The sequence below is a fragment of the Pelobates fuscus genome, chromosome 5 (assembly GCF_036172605.1).
Source record: "Pelobates fuscus isolate aPelFus1 chromosome 5, aPelFus1.pri, whole genome shotgun sequence".
NCBI lineage: Eukaryota > Metazoa > Chordata > Amphibia > Anura > Pelobatidae > Pelobates > Pelobates fuscus.
Genome location: NC_086321.1, coordinates 39700959 through 39716640, shown reverse-complemented (window position 1 = coordinate 39716640; position 15682 = coordinate 39700959). Strand labels below are relative to the sequence as shown.

The 15682-nt window shown below is 39.2% G+C and overlaps 1 protein-coding gene across 1 annotated transcript in view; it reads left to right on the top strand.

Moving 5' to 3' along the window:
* Positions 1-15682, top strand: part of DHFR (dihydrofolate reductase) — a 58840-nt gene that overhangs the window by 25743 nt on the left and 17415 nt on the right. The window contains exon 4 of the mRNA XM_063453726.1: positions 745-871. Within this exon, the coding sequence (XP_063309796.1) occupies positions 745-871 (127 nt within the window). The remainder of the gene's footprint in view (positions 1-744; positions 872-15682) is intronic.

Sequence of the window (15682 nt, the reverse complement as noted above, 5' to 3'; positions counted from 1 at the left end):
GGGTTGGCTTGGCCTCCAAATTCCCCAGATCTCAATCGAATTGAGCATCTGTGAGAAGTGCTGGAACTACAATTCTGATCCGTGTCGGCCCCACTTCGCAACTTACAGGACTTAAAGGATCTGCTGCTAATGTCAGATACCACATGTTCAGCGGTCTTCTGGGGCCTATGCCTTGACACTTCAGAGCTCTTCTGGCAGCACGAGGAAACCGACACGATATAAGACAGGTGGTTTTAATGTTGTGGTTGATCAGTATTTAGTGTAGTGAACTATAATAAATACATTTATATATAAATACGATTTATATGTACGTGAATCGCATAAGAATCCCCGAACATGGGTAAATTTCAGCATATGAAGGTAAGAATAGGCAGAAAACCATCTTGCAGTGCAGGGAGTTGCAATTTTCATATGTAAAATATATAAAAAACAAAACAAAAAAAACCTCACAAATCAAGAAAAATATGTACAAAAACTGGAATTCCAGATCCCACGGTTCAGTCTGGTTGCTAACTTACTGATACCAAAAAGAACAGCCTCCAATAAAACAAACGCTTTGGCTTGGCATCTGCTACAGAGAGCCGTCCAATCAAATTTTGTTTAGCTCCCTCCCTACACACTATTGTATATGATGATTAAAACATGAGTAGAGATCCCAACTGTATCGTGTTATAGACAACCGTTTTATAGCTGCTTTAGTAAATATCATTTAAAAAAAGTTTTATTTTTTTTATTTTTTTGCAGAGTTACCCCACAAGGTGCTCACTATCTCGCCAAAAGTTTAGATGATGCTTTAGAGCTATTGGAGACTCCAGAACTGAAGGACCAAACTGATCTTGTATGGATTATTGGAGGAAGTTCTCTCTATAAGGTAAAATCCATTCTTTCAATGTAGCCTAGTGTCACTCCATGCACCATACATACCTAAGTGATTTGGAGTCTGTATGTGAAGCATTCAACTATGAAATTGAACTTTGTTTCTGGAATACACCACACCATGGACATACCTTCTAGCCAAACCACAAGACGACCTGTCAGCAAGAGAACAGAAACTAGTTAACAAATTGACCTTAGCAGCCAGAAGAGCACTGACCCAACAATGGCTCAGCCCTGACACCCCTCTTCTGAGTAAAGTAATACACAAAATACATGACAACTTTACCATGGACAAATTTACAGCGCAGGTACGGAACACCTTGGGCACCTTCTCAAAGGTGTGGCAACCATGGGAGGAATACCTAGATAGGATGGCACGCACACCATGAGATACACAAGTCAAACTAGGCGGTACACACCACCACACACACACACACACAGTAGACGCACCGGGTGAGTTCCCCTACCCCTCAACCCTCTGCCTCCCCACCCCCCCCTTTACCTTTCCTTAATTCACCCCCCTTTTTCTTTTCTTAAAAAAAAAAAAAAAAAAAGACGCACAGTATGGAGCGTAAAGCAAAGAAGTCTAAAGCTATAATACAATCCATGGACCAATAGTGCTAAAAAGGGCAAAATACGATGTCCCTGCCATGATTTTCAAAGAGAGGACTTACAGCCATGATAGAAGGTAGAGATGTATTTTATGATGGTGACACAAACGCATGTACTATATACCAACACTGTAAAATGCAAAGTGTAAACGAAACAACATCCAGTAACTTTATGACAACGTATTGTAATCACAAGTATTGCTCACGCAAGAATTGTAATGCTCAATTCCTGTACAAAAAAAAAAAGAAGAGCATTTAAGATAATTGTAATGTGACAAAACCCCATATCTGGACTTTGATACCAAATACTTTTGGCCCAATAATTCGGATGAGAGCCGAATATTTAAGTGCCCTGTTAGGTGGCCACCATTTAGATACTTGTTCGCCACCGCATTGGGCGCTCTGATACCAGCTATCCAGATATGTAAATTATGTGGGGGTTTGAACATGTTTATTATACATTATTAAATATTTTCATATTTCTATCATTTCCGCTGAGTCACGATAACTCAAGCTTTTCATGTGGGCGTGTTGTGGGAGTTCCCGTGGGTGTGTGTTATGTATAAAGACTTGCATAAAAACCGTCCCTTTGGCCCGAATAAAACATTCCTGTTGTACCCTTCATCTAGTTCCGACTGATGTTTGGGTATGCGATTGCTGTGTTGCGGTGTTTCTCTTGTGTGCTCACTAGGAGTTCGGTAACGGTCGACTCAGTGCTCCAGGCAAACAGGGCTATAATCACAAAGTCCCTAGCCGATTCGGGAGTGTCTGGAAGAACAGGTATTCGGGATACCAGAGTTCTTAACATGTTGGTTAATAACTTTTTTTCCTGCGTGTGTTTATAAAACTGCAATTTCAAAAGCTGTATTTGCACTAAGATTGGATAATGCTCTTCTGTGTTTTCTGTGAAAATATCTTTGTTGTTAATTATAATTTAACTTTTTCTGCCCTTTTTATTGCTTTATATATTTTTCTCAGTTCAATAGATTTGGGGATAAAAAAAAGGAGGCTAAAAGGTCAGTTTCTGCATGATATTTTTTTCATAAGCTCTTTCACGCTCCTTTTCACACTGAGCTTATTAGTTTTAGAGAAATGAAGCCTATGTGGGCTGCAAATAGAACGGAAACCAGAAGTGTGTTTCAAGAGTGATCCCTATTAAAATCAAAAGCATAAAATGAAAATAACTATTTGTGGGGAATTGTACTTATGTAGTAATCAGCTTGTTTAGATTAATATTTAAATTAAAGAAACTAATTTATTAGAGAGCTATGCAGATGACACCTATTGTTTTTAAAATACATAGGCTTGCAAGCACAAAATAGAACAACGCTTTAGTGTTTTCTTTGTGAGATTATATTTATAGCATGAGTTTTATGTATCTTTTTTTTATAGTATACTTTTTAACGGAAAAAAAAACACAATGAGCTTTAGTCACTGAAAGTCATGATTTGGAACAAGATTTTTTTATTTAATTTTTTTTTATTGCATGTTTTAAAATTGTAAGATGTCCTAAAGCAGCTCTCTCACCTGGAATCTTTGCATATTTTGAAAAGACCCAGGGGTGCCTTTTTGTGTGCACTGGCCACAGGGTACTGTGGAGGTAAGATATACTCCCCTAATGTTGTCCCTGTGAGTGTTGCTATCTTCTTTCATCAGCTCCTGCCACTTCACCTGCCAAGACCCCATGTCAGTGCTGTACACTCGCGCATGCATGAGAGCACAACACTGATGTCTATGGAGGAGACCGCCTGGAGTCCCCATAGACAATGCCTCTAGTGACGACTAGGGGAAATAACAAAACTTGACAGAGAGTCAGCCTTTTTCTTTTTAGATTTTGTCAAACGGAGGAAAAATACATAAGTCAAATTAGTTCCTACTTAGTCTTATATCTTTTGACTGCGTTGAAATTCCAACGCAGCAAATTATTATTTTATTATTTATGTAGCGCCCGAAAAATCCTTAGCGCTGTACAATGGTTGGACTAACAGACACGTAATTGTAACTAGACAAATGAACTCACAGGAACAGAGGGGTTGAGGGGCCTGCTCAATGAGCTTACATGCTAGAGGGAGTGGGGTATAGTGATACAAAGGGTATAAGTATCAGTAATCACTGAGAACTAAGTTTATTTTTGACAGTTGCAAGAGAGGAGTCATGGTGGAGGGGGAATGAAAACCAGCTAACAGTTTAAATGATATGATTTCCAGATGAAGTGTGTTTTAAAAATTTTTTTCAAGGAGTAGAGACTGGGTGAAAGTCTAACAGAGAAGGGAAGGGAGTTCCACAGAAAAGGTGCAGCCTTGGAGAAGTCTTGGAGGCGAGCATCAGATGTGGGAGTACGGCAGTGGATAGATGTAGGTCTTCGGCAGAGCGCAGGGGCCTCAATGAGACATATTTGTGTATTAGGGAGGATGGGTAGATTGGAGCAGCATTGTGTAGGGACTTGTAAACAAGCACCAGAATCTTAAATTGAATCTAACTGGAAGCCAAGGTAGGGACTGACAGAGGGGGAGGCGTGGGAGGTGCGGGAGGTGCGGGCGGACAGGAAAATGAGCCTTGCCACCGCATTCAATATAGATTGCAGTGGTGCAATCTGGGAACACGCAAGACCACTGAGAAGGGGATTGCAGTAGTCAAGGCGAGAGAGGACAGTGGCATGGACCAGCAACGTAGCCGCGTCTGGTGTTAAATAGGGGTGAATGCGAGCTATGTTTTTGAGATGGAAGCAGCAGGATTTGGCAATCAACTGGACATGAGGGGTTAAGGAGAGGTCGGAGTTAAAGAGAACACATAGGCAGGTGATGGTGGCGCTGTAGACTTGGGGGGGAGACGGACACTGGAGTAGCAACACTTGAGAGAGGAAAGACCAGAAGTTCTGTTTTGGACAGGTTGAGTTTTAGGAAGTGTGCAGCCATCCAATTGGAAATCGTCAAGATGGGCGGAGAGAGATGAGGACAGGACAGGTAGGTTTGTTTGTCATCTGCATATAAATGATAATGGAAGCCAAAGGAGCTGATGAGTTTACCAAGGGAGGCAGTATAGATAGAAAACATTAGGGGACCAAAGACAGAACCTTGGGGAACGCCAACAGAGAGTGGTTGGGGAGAAGAGGTAGAGCCAGAGAAAGAAACACTGAAAAAGCACTGGGAGAGGCAGGAGGAGAACCAGGAGAGAGCAGTATCTCGTAGACCAAGATTACGGAGAATGAGAAGAAATTGTTGATGATCAACAGTGTCAAAGGCAGCAGAAAGATCAAGGAGAATTAGGATAGAGTAATGGACGCAAGACTTAACAGCGATTAACCCCTTAAGGACACATGATATGTCATGATTCCCTTTTATTCCAGAAGTTTGGTCCTTAAGGGGTTAAATCGTTGGATACTTTGAACAGCTGTTTCAACAGAGTGACGAGTGCGGAAATATATTTTTTGATTGGTGATGTGGGGGATTTGACAGTCTGTTTAAAATATCCATGTTACGATGTGTGGATCGCAGCAAATTTAAAGGTACTTATGAGAACAGCATGTGTGAGAAATATAGGCACAAATGAGTGTTAAAATAAAATCTGTTGTAAATTTGGGGAAAAAGCATGATTCTTCTCAATTATTTATAATTTTATGTTTATTATTTATTTTGAGTGAGTTAAAATACTTACCTCATGTGTGACAATAAGCTGCTACTTTGCTTTGCGATGGTATGGAGGGTTCAAAATGTCAACTCTGACTTCCTTAATCTTTGTTGCTAAATCATCGCCTTTGTGGTAAAGACTAGACTCGTTATTTGTTTGAAAAAAATTCCTGATAATCGATATGAATGAATTCCAAATCAATCTTACTTGTACAGGTAAAACGATTCAAAATCGTTTCGTTCAACAATCACCGTGAATTTTATTTGGACGAACCTAGTCCTAGTTTAGTAGCGATTATAAATATGCAGCAAAACACGTTCTTAGCTTACTCCCACAGGCTTGAAATACTCAGATGATCTTCATGTCTTTCGGACAGTGTGCTGCCCTGTTTCCTCGAAGAGGTCATATAGTTGAAGGATATTAGCAATGTTAAATTACTTTTAGTCCTGATATATTGCTATGATTAGACCAACTGCTATTACAGTAAGCAATGGTAGAAGTCTGAAATTCACTATATGTCAGAGCTGGAAGGGGGAATTTATTTCATTAGAAAGGGTACTTCTAGAATGTTACTAACTTCCAAGTACCATCGGGCATCTGGCTGTTATTACCCAACTTAATGCTGCTTATATTATCATCCGTGGAAGTATGAAAGTCTGTACTGACCTTTCCAGGAATCTAAAATGTTCATCTAAGATGCAGCAGCTGTTCGCCTATTTAAACTGTCTTGTATGTACATGACACATAAGATGTTACATTTTGTAATTGCCAAACTGTACTCTCTAGTGTAGGTTTTACTATTGTCCTACTTGTTGTTTTTTTTTATATATATAATATCAAATCGGTAAACAGTGAATGGTTGCCATAAATAGAACTTATAACTCTTAGAATTGGACACTGTCCATATTTGGCGTATCCACCAACTAAGGCTCTGATTTAATTTTTTTCAATATGTTTTTAGAATGATTTCATATATTAAAACATATGTTAATATTTTGATATTATTTTTTTTTATATTTGTGTTTTTTGATAGTTTAATAGTTTAATATTTTTATTATAGTTTTTTTGTAATTCTTTATTTTTGACGTGCACAGATTAACAAATAGGCTTGTGATGCCACAACAGCGAAGCAAACACAATCAAACGTGAGCATGGCAAAGAAATAGAGGCACATTGTTTTTATAAACGGAGGTAACATATAGTTGTGAGAACCCACACATGGGTGGACCTGGTTTCTGTTTGTTATACCAGGGCAGATTCGGACGGTATCTGGTTCATGGCCTTTAAGAGTGTTTCTATGGCTATATGTGTCAGGTTGCAAACGGGTCTGAAGCCAAAACCTTGCGTGCCTGGTAAGTAGACCGCCATAGGTTATGCTATTTTAGTGTGGAGCCTAAGGCCAATGAGTAAGATAAGACAACCTAAGGGAGTGTATAATAGGTTCTCAAGCACCCATGTATAGGTCGCAATATATGTAGGATATTTGAGTTGCTTATCAAAGATTAAGAAGCTCCATATCCCTGGAGCTTAAGGGGGGGGGGGGAGGAGGGAATCAAAGAGCAGTTATATAAAGGGGTGAGGAGGCCAGCGGGACCAGTAGGTCATGGTATCCGATAGCGGTAAAACCACATACCTAGCTTGGTCTAAATCTTAATTTTCATAATGGTAAACAGTGCAAACATATAAGAAGAGAAACAACAAAAATTAAATAAAGTAGTGATGGTGAATTAAGCGCCCTTCTAGGTAGCTTCAACCCGGGGCGATGAGCCTGCTGGAGTAAAGACCGTCACATTAGCCACATCCCACTGATGTGTCAGTCTGGATGAGCTGTTTGCTATGGCAGGAGCAAAGAGTTCCAGTGAGTGCTGGAATATGTCCGCTTTAGATGTAGATGTCAGTCGATAGCATAGGCCATCTTTTTCAGCTATGAGGGCTCTCAGGTATCCCCAGTTGTAAGTGATGGCGGCTGACTGTAGCTGTGAGGTTCCCTCCATTCAGTGATGCGCGCCACTGCAACGTTGGGCGGCTGAGGTCTTGAAAAAAACGTAGGTGTTCCTCAAAAATATATGGCGTTGAGCCCCTGACTGCCTTCAGGAGTATTTCTTCATGAGACCTTGATTTGAAGTATAAAATTACATCTTTTTGCTGATTTTGGCACTAAGCTGCGCACACGTGTTGGTGACTTCCAGTAGTTGCGCTGCTGTCGAATCTTGTTTGATCCATATGTCATGAATATCTTCCTCTGTGACCCTTATACGTCCTGTCAGCGTGCCCAAGTCTTCCCTCAGCACCGCCATCTCTGAGAGGAAGAAGGCTTTGAGGTCTGTCATCATTGAGGTAAGATCTATTTTGGAAGCTAATGGAGGTTCGGGTCGTGGTTGTGCCCTACTTCTGACAGTTCGAGGTCCTCGTCATCCGAAGCCGAGAGAGTGTCTTGTGGCGAGTTGGGCCGTAACTCCGCCATCTTGGGCCTACATGGCTGTTATAAGAGCATGCCAATATCTCGAGTTTGGCTCTCGATATGCCCTCTGGATTTTTGGGAGTGCTTTCCTATGGTGTACTGGTGCCCAGTAAGCTGTTTCCAAGGCCCAGGTATGTGGCAAATCTGCTTTAAAGCAATGTTTAGCAGGAGCTGAGGTGACATGCGTCTGGTCTGATCGCTGGTTAGCTCCGTCCCCCCTGTATATAGTTTAATATTTTGAAGGGGAAAAAAATCACTATAAAAGTTTTATCCAAAAATTTAAAATTAAGGCCTAAGATTGATTTAATACTCCACAATTGAGTGAATATTTGATTTAAAGAGTTAAAAAAAAAAAAAAATGTGGATGACTTGAACGACATATGTTGGTTTATGCACAACCCAGCTGCTAACTAAAAATATTTCTTCATTGACATTGTGTGCTCAGGCTGTTGCTCTTACACATAATTTTCTTAAAGCAGCACTGTCGCTTTCCAGTATTTTTACCATTGTTTGTCCTCCATACACAGCAAATATATTTTTGTTAGGTCTGAAAGAATAAAATTCAAAATAGGTATTGAGTGCCTCAATTGTGGTTCACTGTCAGTTGTAGGTATAAGTACCCATAGAACATAGTTCGTGAGTAGGTGTGAAACAAACCGTTCTTCTGGTCTCATTTGCATTATGTGCCCTGGCTGTGTCTAGATTGGGCTGCATTGTGATGCCACTTGCTAAATACTGCGGCTACAAACATAACTTAAGTACTTTTGATAGATTTTGCTTTTTCTTCAATCAATGTTTCATCAATCTTTATGATCTCTGCAAATCCAGAGCTTTCCTATGGGAGGCTATTGCGCATGCATGACAACACCGCGCTGGCCAGTCAGCATCTCCCCGTAGAGGTGCAGTGAATCAATGCATCTCAATGGGGAACGTTCAGCGTCTCCTTTGAGAGCACAGAGACGCTGAATGTCAGTGCTGCACACTGTCCATCACTGGACTAGGAAGCACCTCTAGTAGCCATCTGAGTGACACTAGAGATGTTGCTGGGCAGTGTTTACATTAAAAAGCTTGTAGGGACAGGCTATACCGCCCAGAACCACTACATTACGGTGTAGTGTTTCTGATGACTGTAGTGTCCTTTAAACCATACCTCCAGTGGGGATTAGGGAGTGTCACCCAGTATTAAAAGACCCCTCCACACTGAAATTTGTGGGGAAAAATAGAATTAATGTGTAGTAGATACACCCCCAATTAATACATGTATGCATTATAGAGAATAAGTACTTTGAGAAGCTGGAAATCAAATAGAATGCTCCTCACCATATGAGTGTGGAGTGGTTCCTTAAACTTCTTGCAAATGGTTTAACAATGAATGGAGGGACAGCGCCAGGGGACTCAAAGCACTGTATGCTGTATACAGCTCAATGAGATGAAATGGTGTTAGTGCCTAACGTGTCTCTTTAATGAAGTAGCGATATGCTGCAGAAATGGATCATCTCAAGAATAAGACACTCTAACACAAGTTATGATTTTCTATGTCTTATTTAATGGTGTCGTTTCTGAAGAAGTGACACTTCTGCTTAAAATAGTGTTTGCGATGTGTCACTTCAGAGAAATGACCGCTCGGAAGGCTTCAGAATCCAGAATTGTACAGAAAATATTACAGTGCAAAGGTTTTTTGTTTTTCTTTCAAACCTGTATTTATCACTCTACTCAAAGATTGTACCAAAAGGTTTTTTTTGTTGTTTTCTCTTTAATACAAGACATTTCTGTCTACCTGAGAAACAACTTCTCCCAGTGCAGACATCCACAGTTTGAGACGCGTGGGTAGCTTCTTTTCCATGGATACAAACTACCTGCAGGGAGTTAAAAATGACTCACACGCAAACTCTCAATTCAGACTAACGTGAATTAATTTCTTTATATATCTTTTCTTCTAGTTACACGTTTGCCTTTGGGCTTTTGTCTAATTACATTTAAAGAAAAGAGAACAAAAACCTATTGCACTTCCTACTCTTATCTTGGTGTTAAATGAATCTAATACATGTACTGTAATTTTCATGTGTGTGGTTTTTTTTTTTTTTAAATGTATTTATTTTATTCAAACCGGTTGTTATGAAACCTCTTTTATTAGTATTATTGTACATTAGCAAATTGTTTATCATGCTGTCCCCGTTTTCAGGAAATGTAACTTTACTGATGTTTGGTTTTCAAGAAACACGGCAGAGTTATAAATACATACATTTATTTATAAAACTGGTATGTTGTGGGTATTACTTGGCACCCTTTGCTGTAAAATAACGAGTTTTTTTTTACTTGAGCAGTCAAAATATTTGTTTTATACATATAATGGAACATTATATTGTTAGGAATCCAAATATGTATTCCTAACGCTATAGTGCCCTAGTTTTCTATTAGCTGACTAGGCCAGTGCTGCCTCGGTTAAAAAAGGTGATTTGTTTACCTTTCAGCCCTCGCAGCGCCAGTCTCCTGCGTGTGGCTCCGCCTCTTTGGCGGAGCTAATCAGTTTTGCTATTCTCAGCCAATCCAAAGCTTTTACATGGCGCATGCATGGCAGAATGTCACACTGAGCCAATCAGAAACCGTCTGACTAAAATATTAGAATTTACTTTGATATCTTACAGAAGCACCTATAGTATCTGTCGTGTTGACGCAAGTTAACCCTGCAACAAAAGTATTGCCGTTCCTGCTGAATGGCAATGTTTACAACTGCAGGGTTGACAAGACAGGGGAGACGTGGTCCCAGAACACTTCATTAAGATGAATTGTTCTGGGTACTTATAGTGTTCCATTAATTTAATGTTTTTTTTACTGCTGTGTCAGTACCCAAATATGTCATATGAACAGGAAATTGTACATCAGGGACCTGCCATAGTTGTTTACTGATGTAGGCTTGCTTTCCCTTAGAGCTGACCCAATTGATAGGGGGAAGTCTGTCTCGGCTCTCAGCCAATCAGCGATGCCCTGCCCAGTGGCACTCCACGCTTCCTGATCTGAAAATCCAGAAGGCGGATGTCGCCTAGGGGGAGTGGACATCGCTGCTGGAGGCAACTTTCTCAGGCAGTTTAACCCCTTGAGGTAAGAGTGCCTCCAGGGGCATCCTGGAACCTCACCAACTTAATTTACAAGAAGTTGTTTTTGGTGAGTGTCTCTTTAAGCTAACCCCTTGAGGTAAGAGTGCCTCCAGGGGCATTCTGGAACCAGTTGTTTTGGTGCTTTGAGTACATTATAGTCCAAAATCTATTCAACATTAAATATGGATTAGTTACCAAGCATGAGGCTATATGTTCATGTAATATGTACATGTTTAGTAAATGAATTCCATTAATTCAAGTCAACTTGAACTTGTGTCTAGGGATAGCATGCACTTTTTCAAAGCAAAAAAAAAATATATATATATATAAAATAAGCATACAAAGTTCAGAAAAATATACAAGTCTGATTGTTATTCTGCAAGTCTATGTACACACAATGAAAACCTTTTCATTTACGTTTTTCTCCAGACCCGTGATTAACCCATTAAGCTGGAGATTGTACATTATCTATGTATTTCTAATGGTATACAACAAAGTCAGTGCTAAACTAACTGTTAAACTAATCGAACAAGGTTATAAATATTAAATATACATCTGTTTGCAAATATTAAAGATTATAATAACCAGCAAAAATGAGTCTTTACATTTAACAATTGTGAGTTAAACCAAGTCTTACTGACTATTGATTTAAATCAAATTCACTATGTTGGAATATCTTTGAAATTCCTTCATTTAAACACAATATTAAGATATACATCATATCAACTAATTAAGTATGTTGTCACCTTTAGGATTTGTTTGCAAAATGTGTTATTAATGGACAGGGCTTCTACTGCTGCCTTCTGTCATTTATTTCCCAGTACCCATTGGTCCAAAAGATGACCCATAGCATCAAATCTAGAACTGCTTAAAAGGACACTCTGAATCCCTAGAGCACTTTAGCTTCCCGAGATGCTTTATGTGTAAAGAGTGTGTGTGTATTTACTAAACATTGATTTATTTATTATTATTTTTGTATTTGGGCAGTGGAGTGTCCATTTAACAACTCTCACCCCCCGCGTATCACCATACATGCATACATATCACCTTGGTGTTTCTCTGCAAAAGATACAAACACCCCTCGAGTGATAGCACTACTTTGAGGTATTTTGCAACATTTATATTAATGTCAGTTATTTTATACATGGACACTGATTCAGTGAGCTTATTTTCCGATTAAAGAATGGGTCGCCCTTCATATAATCTGGGACCCTGGCAAAAAACGTTTTAAATACTAACACTGATTTAATCTGAACTGCTGTGTTTCACCAATTTTTCCATATAAAATGTTCTTTGGACTTGTCTGGAGATTGTGATGATTATTATTTATGTAGTACATATGCCACAGAGTTGTACAATAGGTAGACAAACACATTGTTGCAACAAGACAAGTTGGACACACCGCAATAAGAGGCTCGTTGTGGGACCAATCACACATAACCAACGTCTATTAATTATTATATTAAATCAGTACATTTATTTGTTTTTGTTTTTTCCCTTGCAATTTATAAATATAATATTGTATTACTTACCTGACTGGGTGTTCGGTTGTCATAAAACAGTTTTATCATTCTAGAATACGTAGAATTTGTCTAGGCCGGGCATTCCATTTAATGTGCAGTTCTAAACATTTAGAAGTGCTTACTGAATATGCATCTTAATCAATAAAGGAAAGTAAGCATGGTTGTTTTCTTCTTGTTTGTATTTTTTTTTTTATGCCCATAATTTCATTTTATTTTTATTGGCTCATAAGTAAAGGTCATTTTGTGAATTTTGGATTGGAGAATCTTATAGTGCGTGTAACCAAGCCTAACATGACATATTGTGAAATAACATGCTCAGTGTGCCACTGTAGTTCTCACAAATTAATATTTTGACCTTTAAAGTATTTGTACAGAGCAAGCGTATCACCTCTCCTGAGTAGAGCAGATATGAACAGCTGCCATCCTTTCAGCCTTTTATGGTTTGTATTCCATTTAGATGTAACTTTATCACACTCCCTTCTGTAAATTAATCTATGTTCCCATGTCCTCTCTGCATGATATATCCAGTTTTCAATGGGATACTAGGTTCTCCTAAGTTACTTAGCTTTTCCGTAAGTATGTTCATTTGTATGTCTATTAAATCAGTGTTCAGCAACCTTTTAGCACCCGAGGCCTGGCGAAAAGAGGAGAAATATTTTGCTGACAGGCATCAGCCAGAAATAAAAACCAATGGTGTGTGTGTGGGAGAATTATTTTGGGTAGATTAATAAATGTATATATTGTTTTAATTAAAAAATAAATAATTTTGATATTCCTCCTCCCTGCTTAGCTTTGCCTGGGATGGGGGACATTCCCTGCAACCCTGGTGGTCCAGGTGGATAGAGTGAATTCTAGCAGCCTCAGGCGCTACTAGAGTTCACTCTCGCGAGATTTTGAGTGTTGCCATGGTAACGGGGAAAGGCTCCGAGCTCGCGAGTGGAGAACCCGGTGGAGCTGTAGGTTTGAGAGGAAGGCACGGTTCCCGGTGCTATGATCACAAGCTCATAGCACCAGGGAAATATTTCACGGCAATTTATTGCCGGTCCACGAAAGCTTTCATCCAACAGTATAGTCGGGTGAAAGCTTTCGTGGACCGGCAATAAATTCTTGTGGACCGATGCCGGTCAGGCAACGGATCCTGTGTTGCTATTAAAACCTTTTAATGAACAGGGTTTGAACACACAGGTCTCCAAAAATACATCCATTTGTATATAAACGATGCTATAGTTACATGATAAAAAAAAGTAGTAGTAAGGGGTCAGCACTCTAAAATATTACAGGAAAAACAGCAGATAACAAGGCACCACACCTGTGCAGGCCTTACAAGTAGAGAAAGGGTGGGGGTTAGGCGGCGCCAATAAATAAGTACTATAAGTACTATAAACCGATAAAACACTTATATAGTATATAGAAATATAAAAAGTAAAAAATTCAATAAAATAAAAATAGAGTGTTCAGGAGAGTCTTTTGAAAATTAGATGTAAAGCCAACGATAATTCTGTGGATTGGAAGCCGTTTTATGAGATAGGGGTGTTCTTAAAGTCCTTATGTGGAGATAAAAGAAACAACTAGTGGTGCAATATATTCAACAAGCAGGTAGCAGCTGGTAAAAAGTCTGATATAATCCTACTCACGTGTTAAAGAGCTAAGGAACCAGCTCTTCTTTGAAGTGCGTACAGTGGTATAATCCCCACTTATTGGATATGTGAGATGGTGTCTTGTCTGAAGGAGGGTCATATGAAATATAAAAGGAACAGCAATAGTGCTCTCTAATTAAAAATCAGGAGTACGGAGATAAAATATAAAGTGGTTACTCACATTTACATGAGCAGGCGGACTGCTCAATGTATAGAGTTTGAGTGGTATAATCCCCACCTAGGATTCTTTGGAGTAATGTCTCACTGGAACAGAATAAAAACTCAGCCAGGCAAAAAAAAGTATTCAAATAAGATATATAAAAAAAAAAAGTAAAATGGCAACTCACAGAAAGGAAGTGACCAAAATACATTTAAAACAAACTTAGAATTTCCTATACACATATATGTTAAGAAACCGGAGTGTATGCATGTTTTGAATAAATAGGCGATGATGTAAAACGATGGTTTAAAAAAATATATCTATTATAAATGCAAAGAGGTTATGTGGTCGGCGTCTATTTTTGCTAAAGATACCACCCCTGTGAAACTAAGCACCACTGATACCTGCTGCCGATCCTTCATTAAACTGGCTTGCAAAAGGTAAGTTTTGTTGCAAGCCAGTTTACTAAATGGGGAATCACTGATTGGCTGACCGCTCTCAGCCAATCAGCGATGCCCCTGGCTGGCAGCACTCTGCGCTTCCTGCAACTGAAGTTTCAGAAGCTGGTTGCTGCAGGTGGGGGAAGCTGGGGAGACCAGCATTTGAGGCAACTTTATGGTTAAACTGTTAACTCCTTCAGGTAAGAGTGCCTCTTGGCACTACAACAACTTCATTTAGATGAAGTTATCTTGGTGCCTGGAGTGTTACTTTAAAATATAGAGTCTGGTTAGTAGATTATTAGTTCTGCTCAGAGTAAGTGTTTCTGGGATTTGTAGTGTAATTATCGTCTATTAGCTGAAGTGCAACTGATAGAAATCTTTGCTGTGCTTCCTAAATACGTGTTGTTGAATGCTGCAAGTTAGAATGGATGGACAAGGAGTTACACACGCAGGAACCAGAAAGAAACAGATATTTTATACTGGAGAGGGGGGGGGGATACAAAACTAACCATGCAAAAAAATACAGCATAAGCCTGAGTTATTTAATTAATAAAGATGGTCAGTGGAGTGCCCCATTAATGTCATATACCCCCTTCCATTTGTTAGAACCCTGCTTCTGTCTAAAATTGATGGTTTCCGAGCTTATTTGCCAAGTACTGCAATGCATTTCTATCATACTGTCTCGAAAACTACTCCTTGTTACACTCTGTTCTGATGCTGTGGCTCTGTCTGTATGAATGTACAATTGACTTGATGACATAATACGTGCATACTGAATACTCAAAAATAAAAAATATATATAATTTAGAAAAGAATTGATAGAAAAACTAATTAGCTGTGAGATACCCCATACAGAAAAGGGATCAGAAAGTCACCTCAAACAAATCATTCCTATAAAGGTTGCTATGGTTACATAAAGAACTCAAGATTAAGCATTAGAACATGTTTGGAGAATGGAGTTGAAGATCAAGTGTAGGTATAAGCACTTATGCACATTGTAGCATTTACAGAACATTAGTACTTGTGGTATAATAAATAAAGTTTATTTTGAACAGTCTTAATTGAAACACTTTTTTACACAAAAAAGTAAATAATTTGGTTGCCTCAAGGGGCACTCAAGGCACTACAGCTTTCAGTAGTGGTTCTTGGGCAAATTAATTGCCCCAGCAGGCTGAGCAGTGTTTGCTTATTTGCTTAAAGGGCACTATACGCACTCAGACCACTTAATCTCAATAAAGTGGTCTGGGTGCCA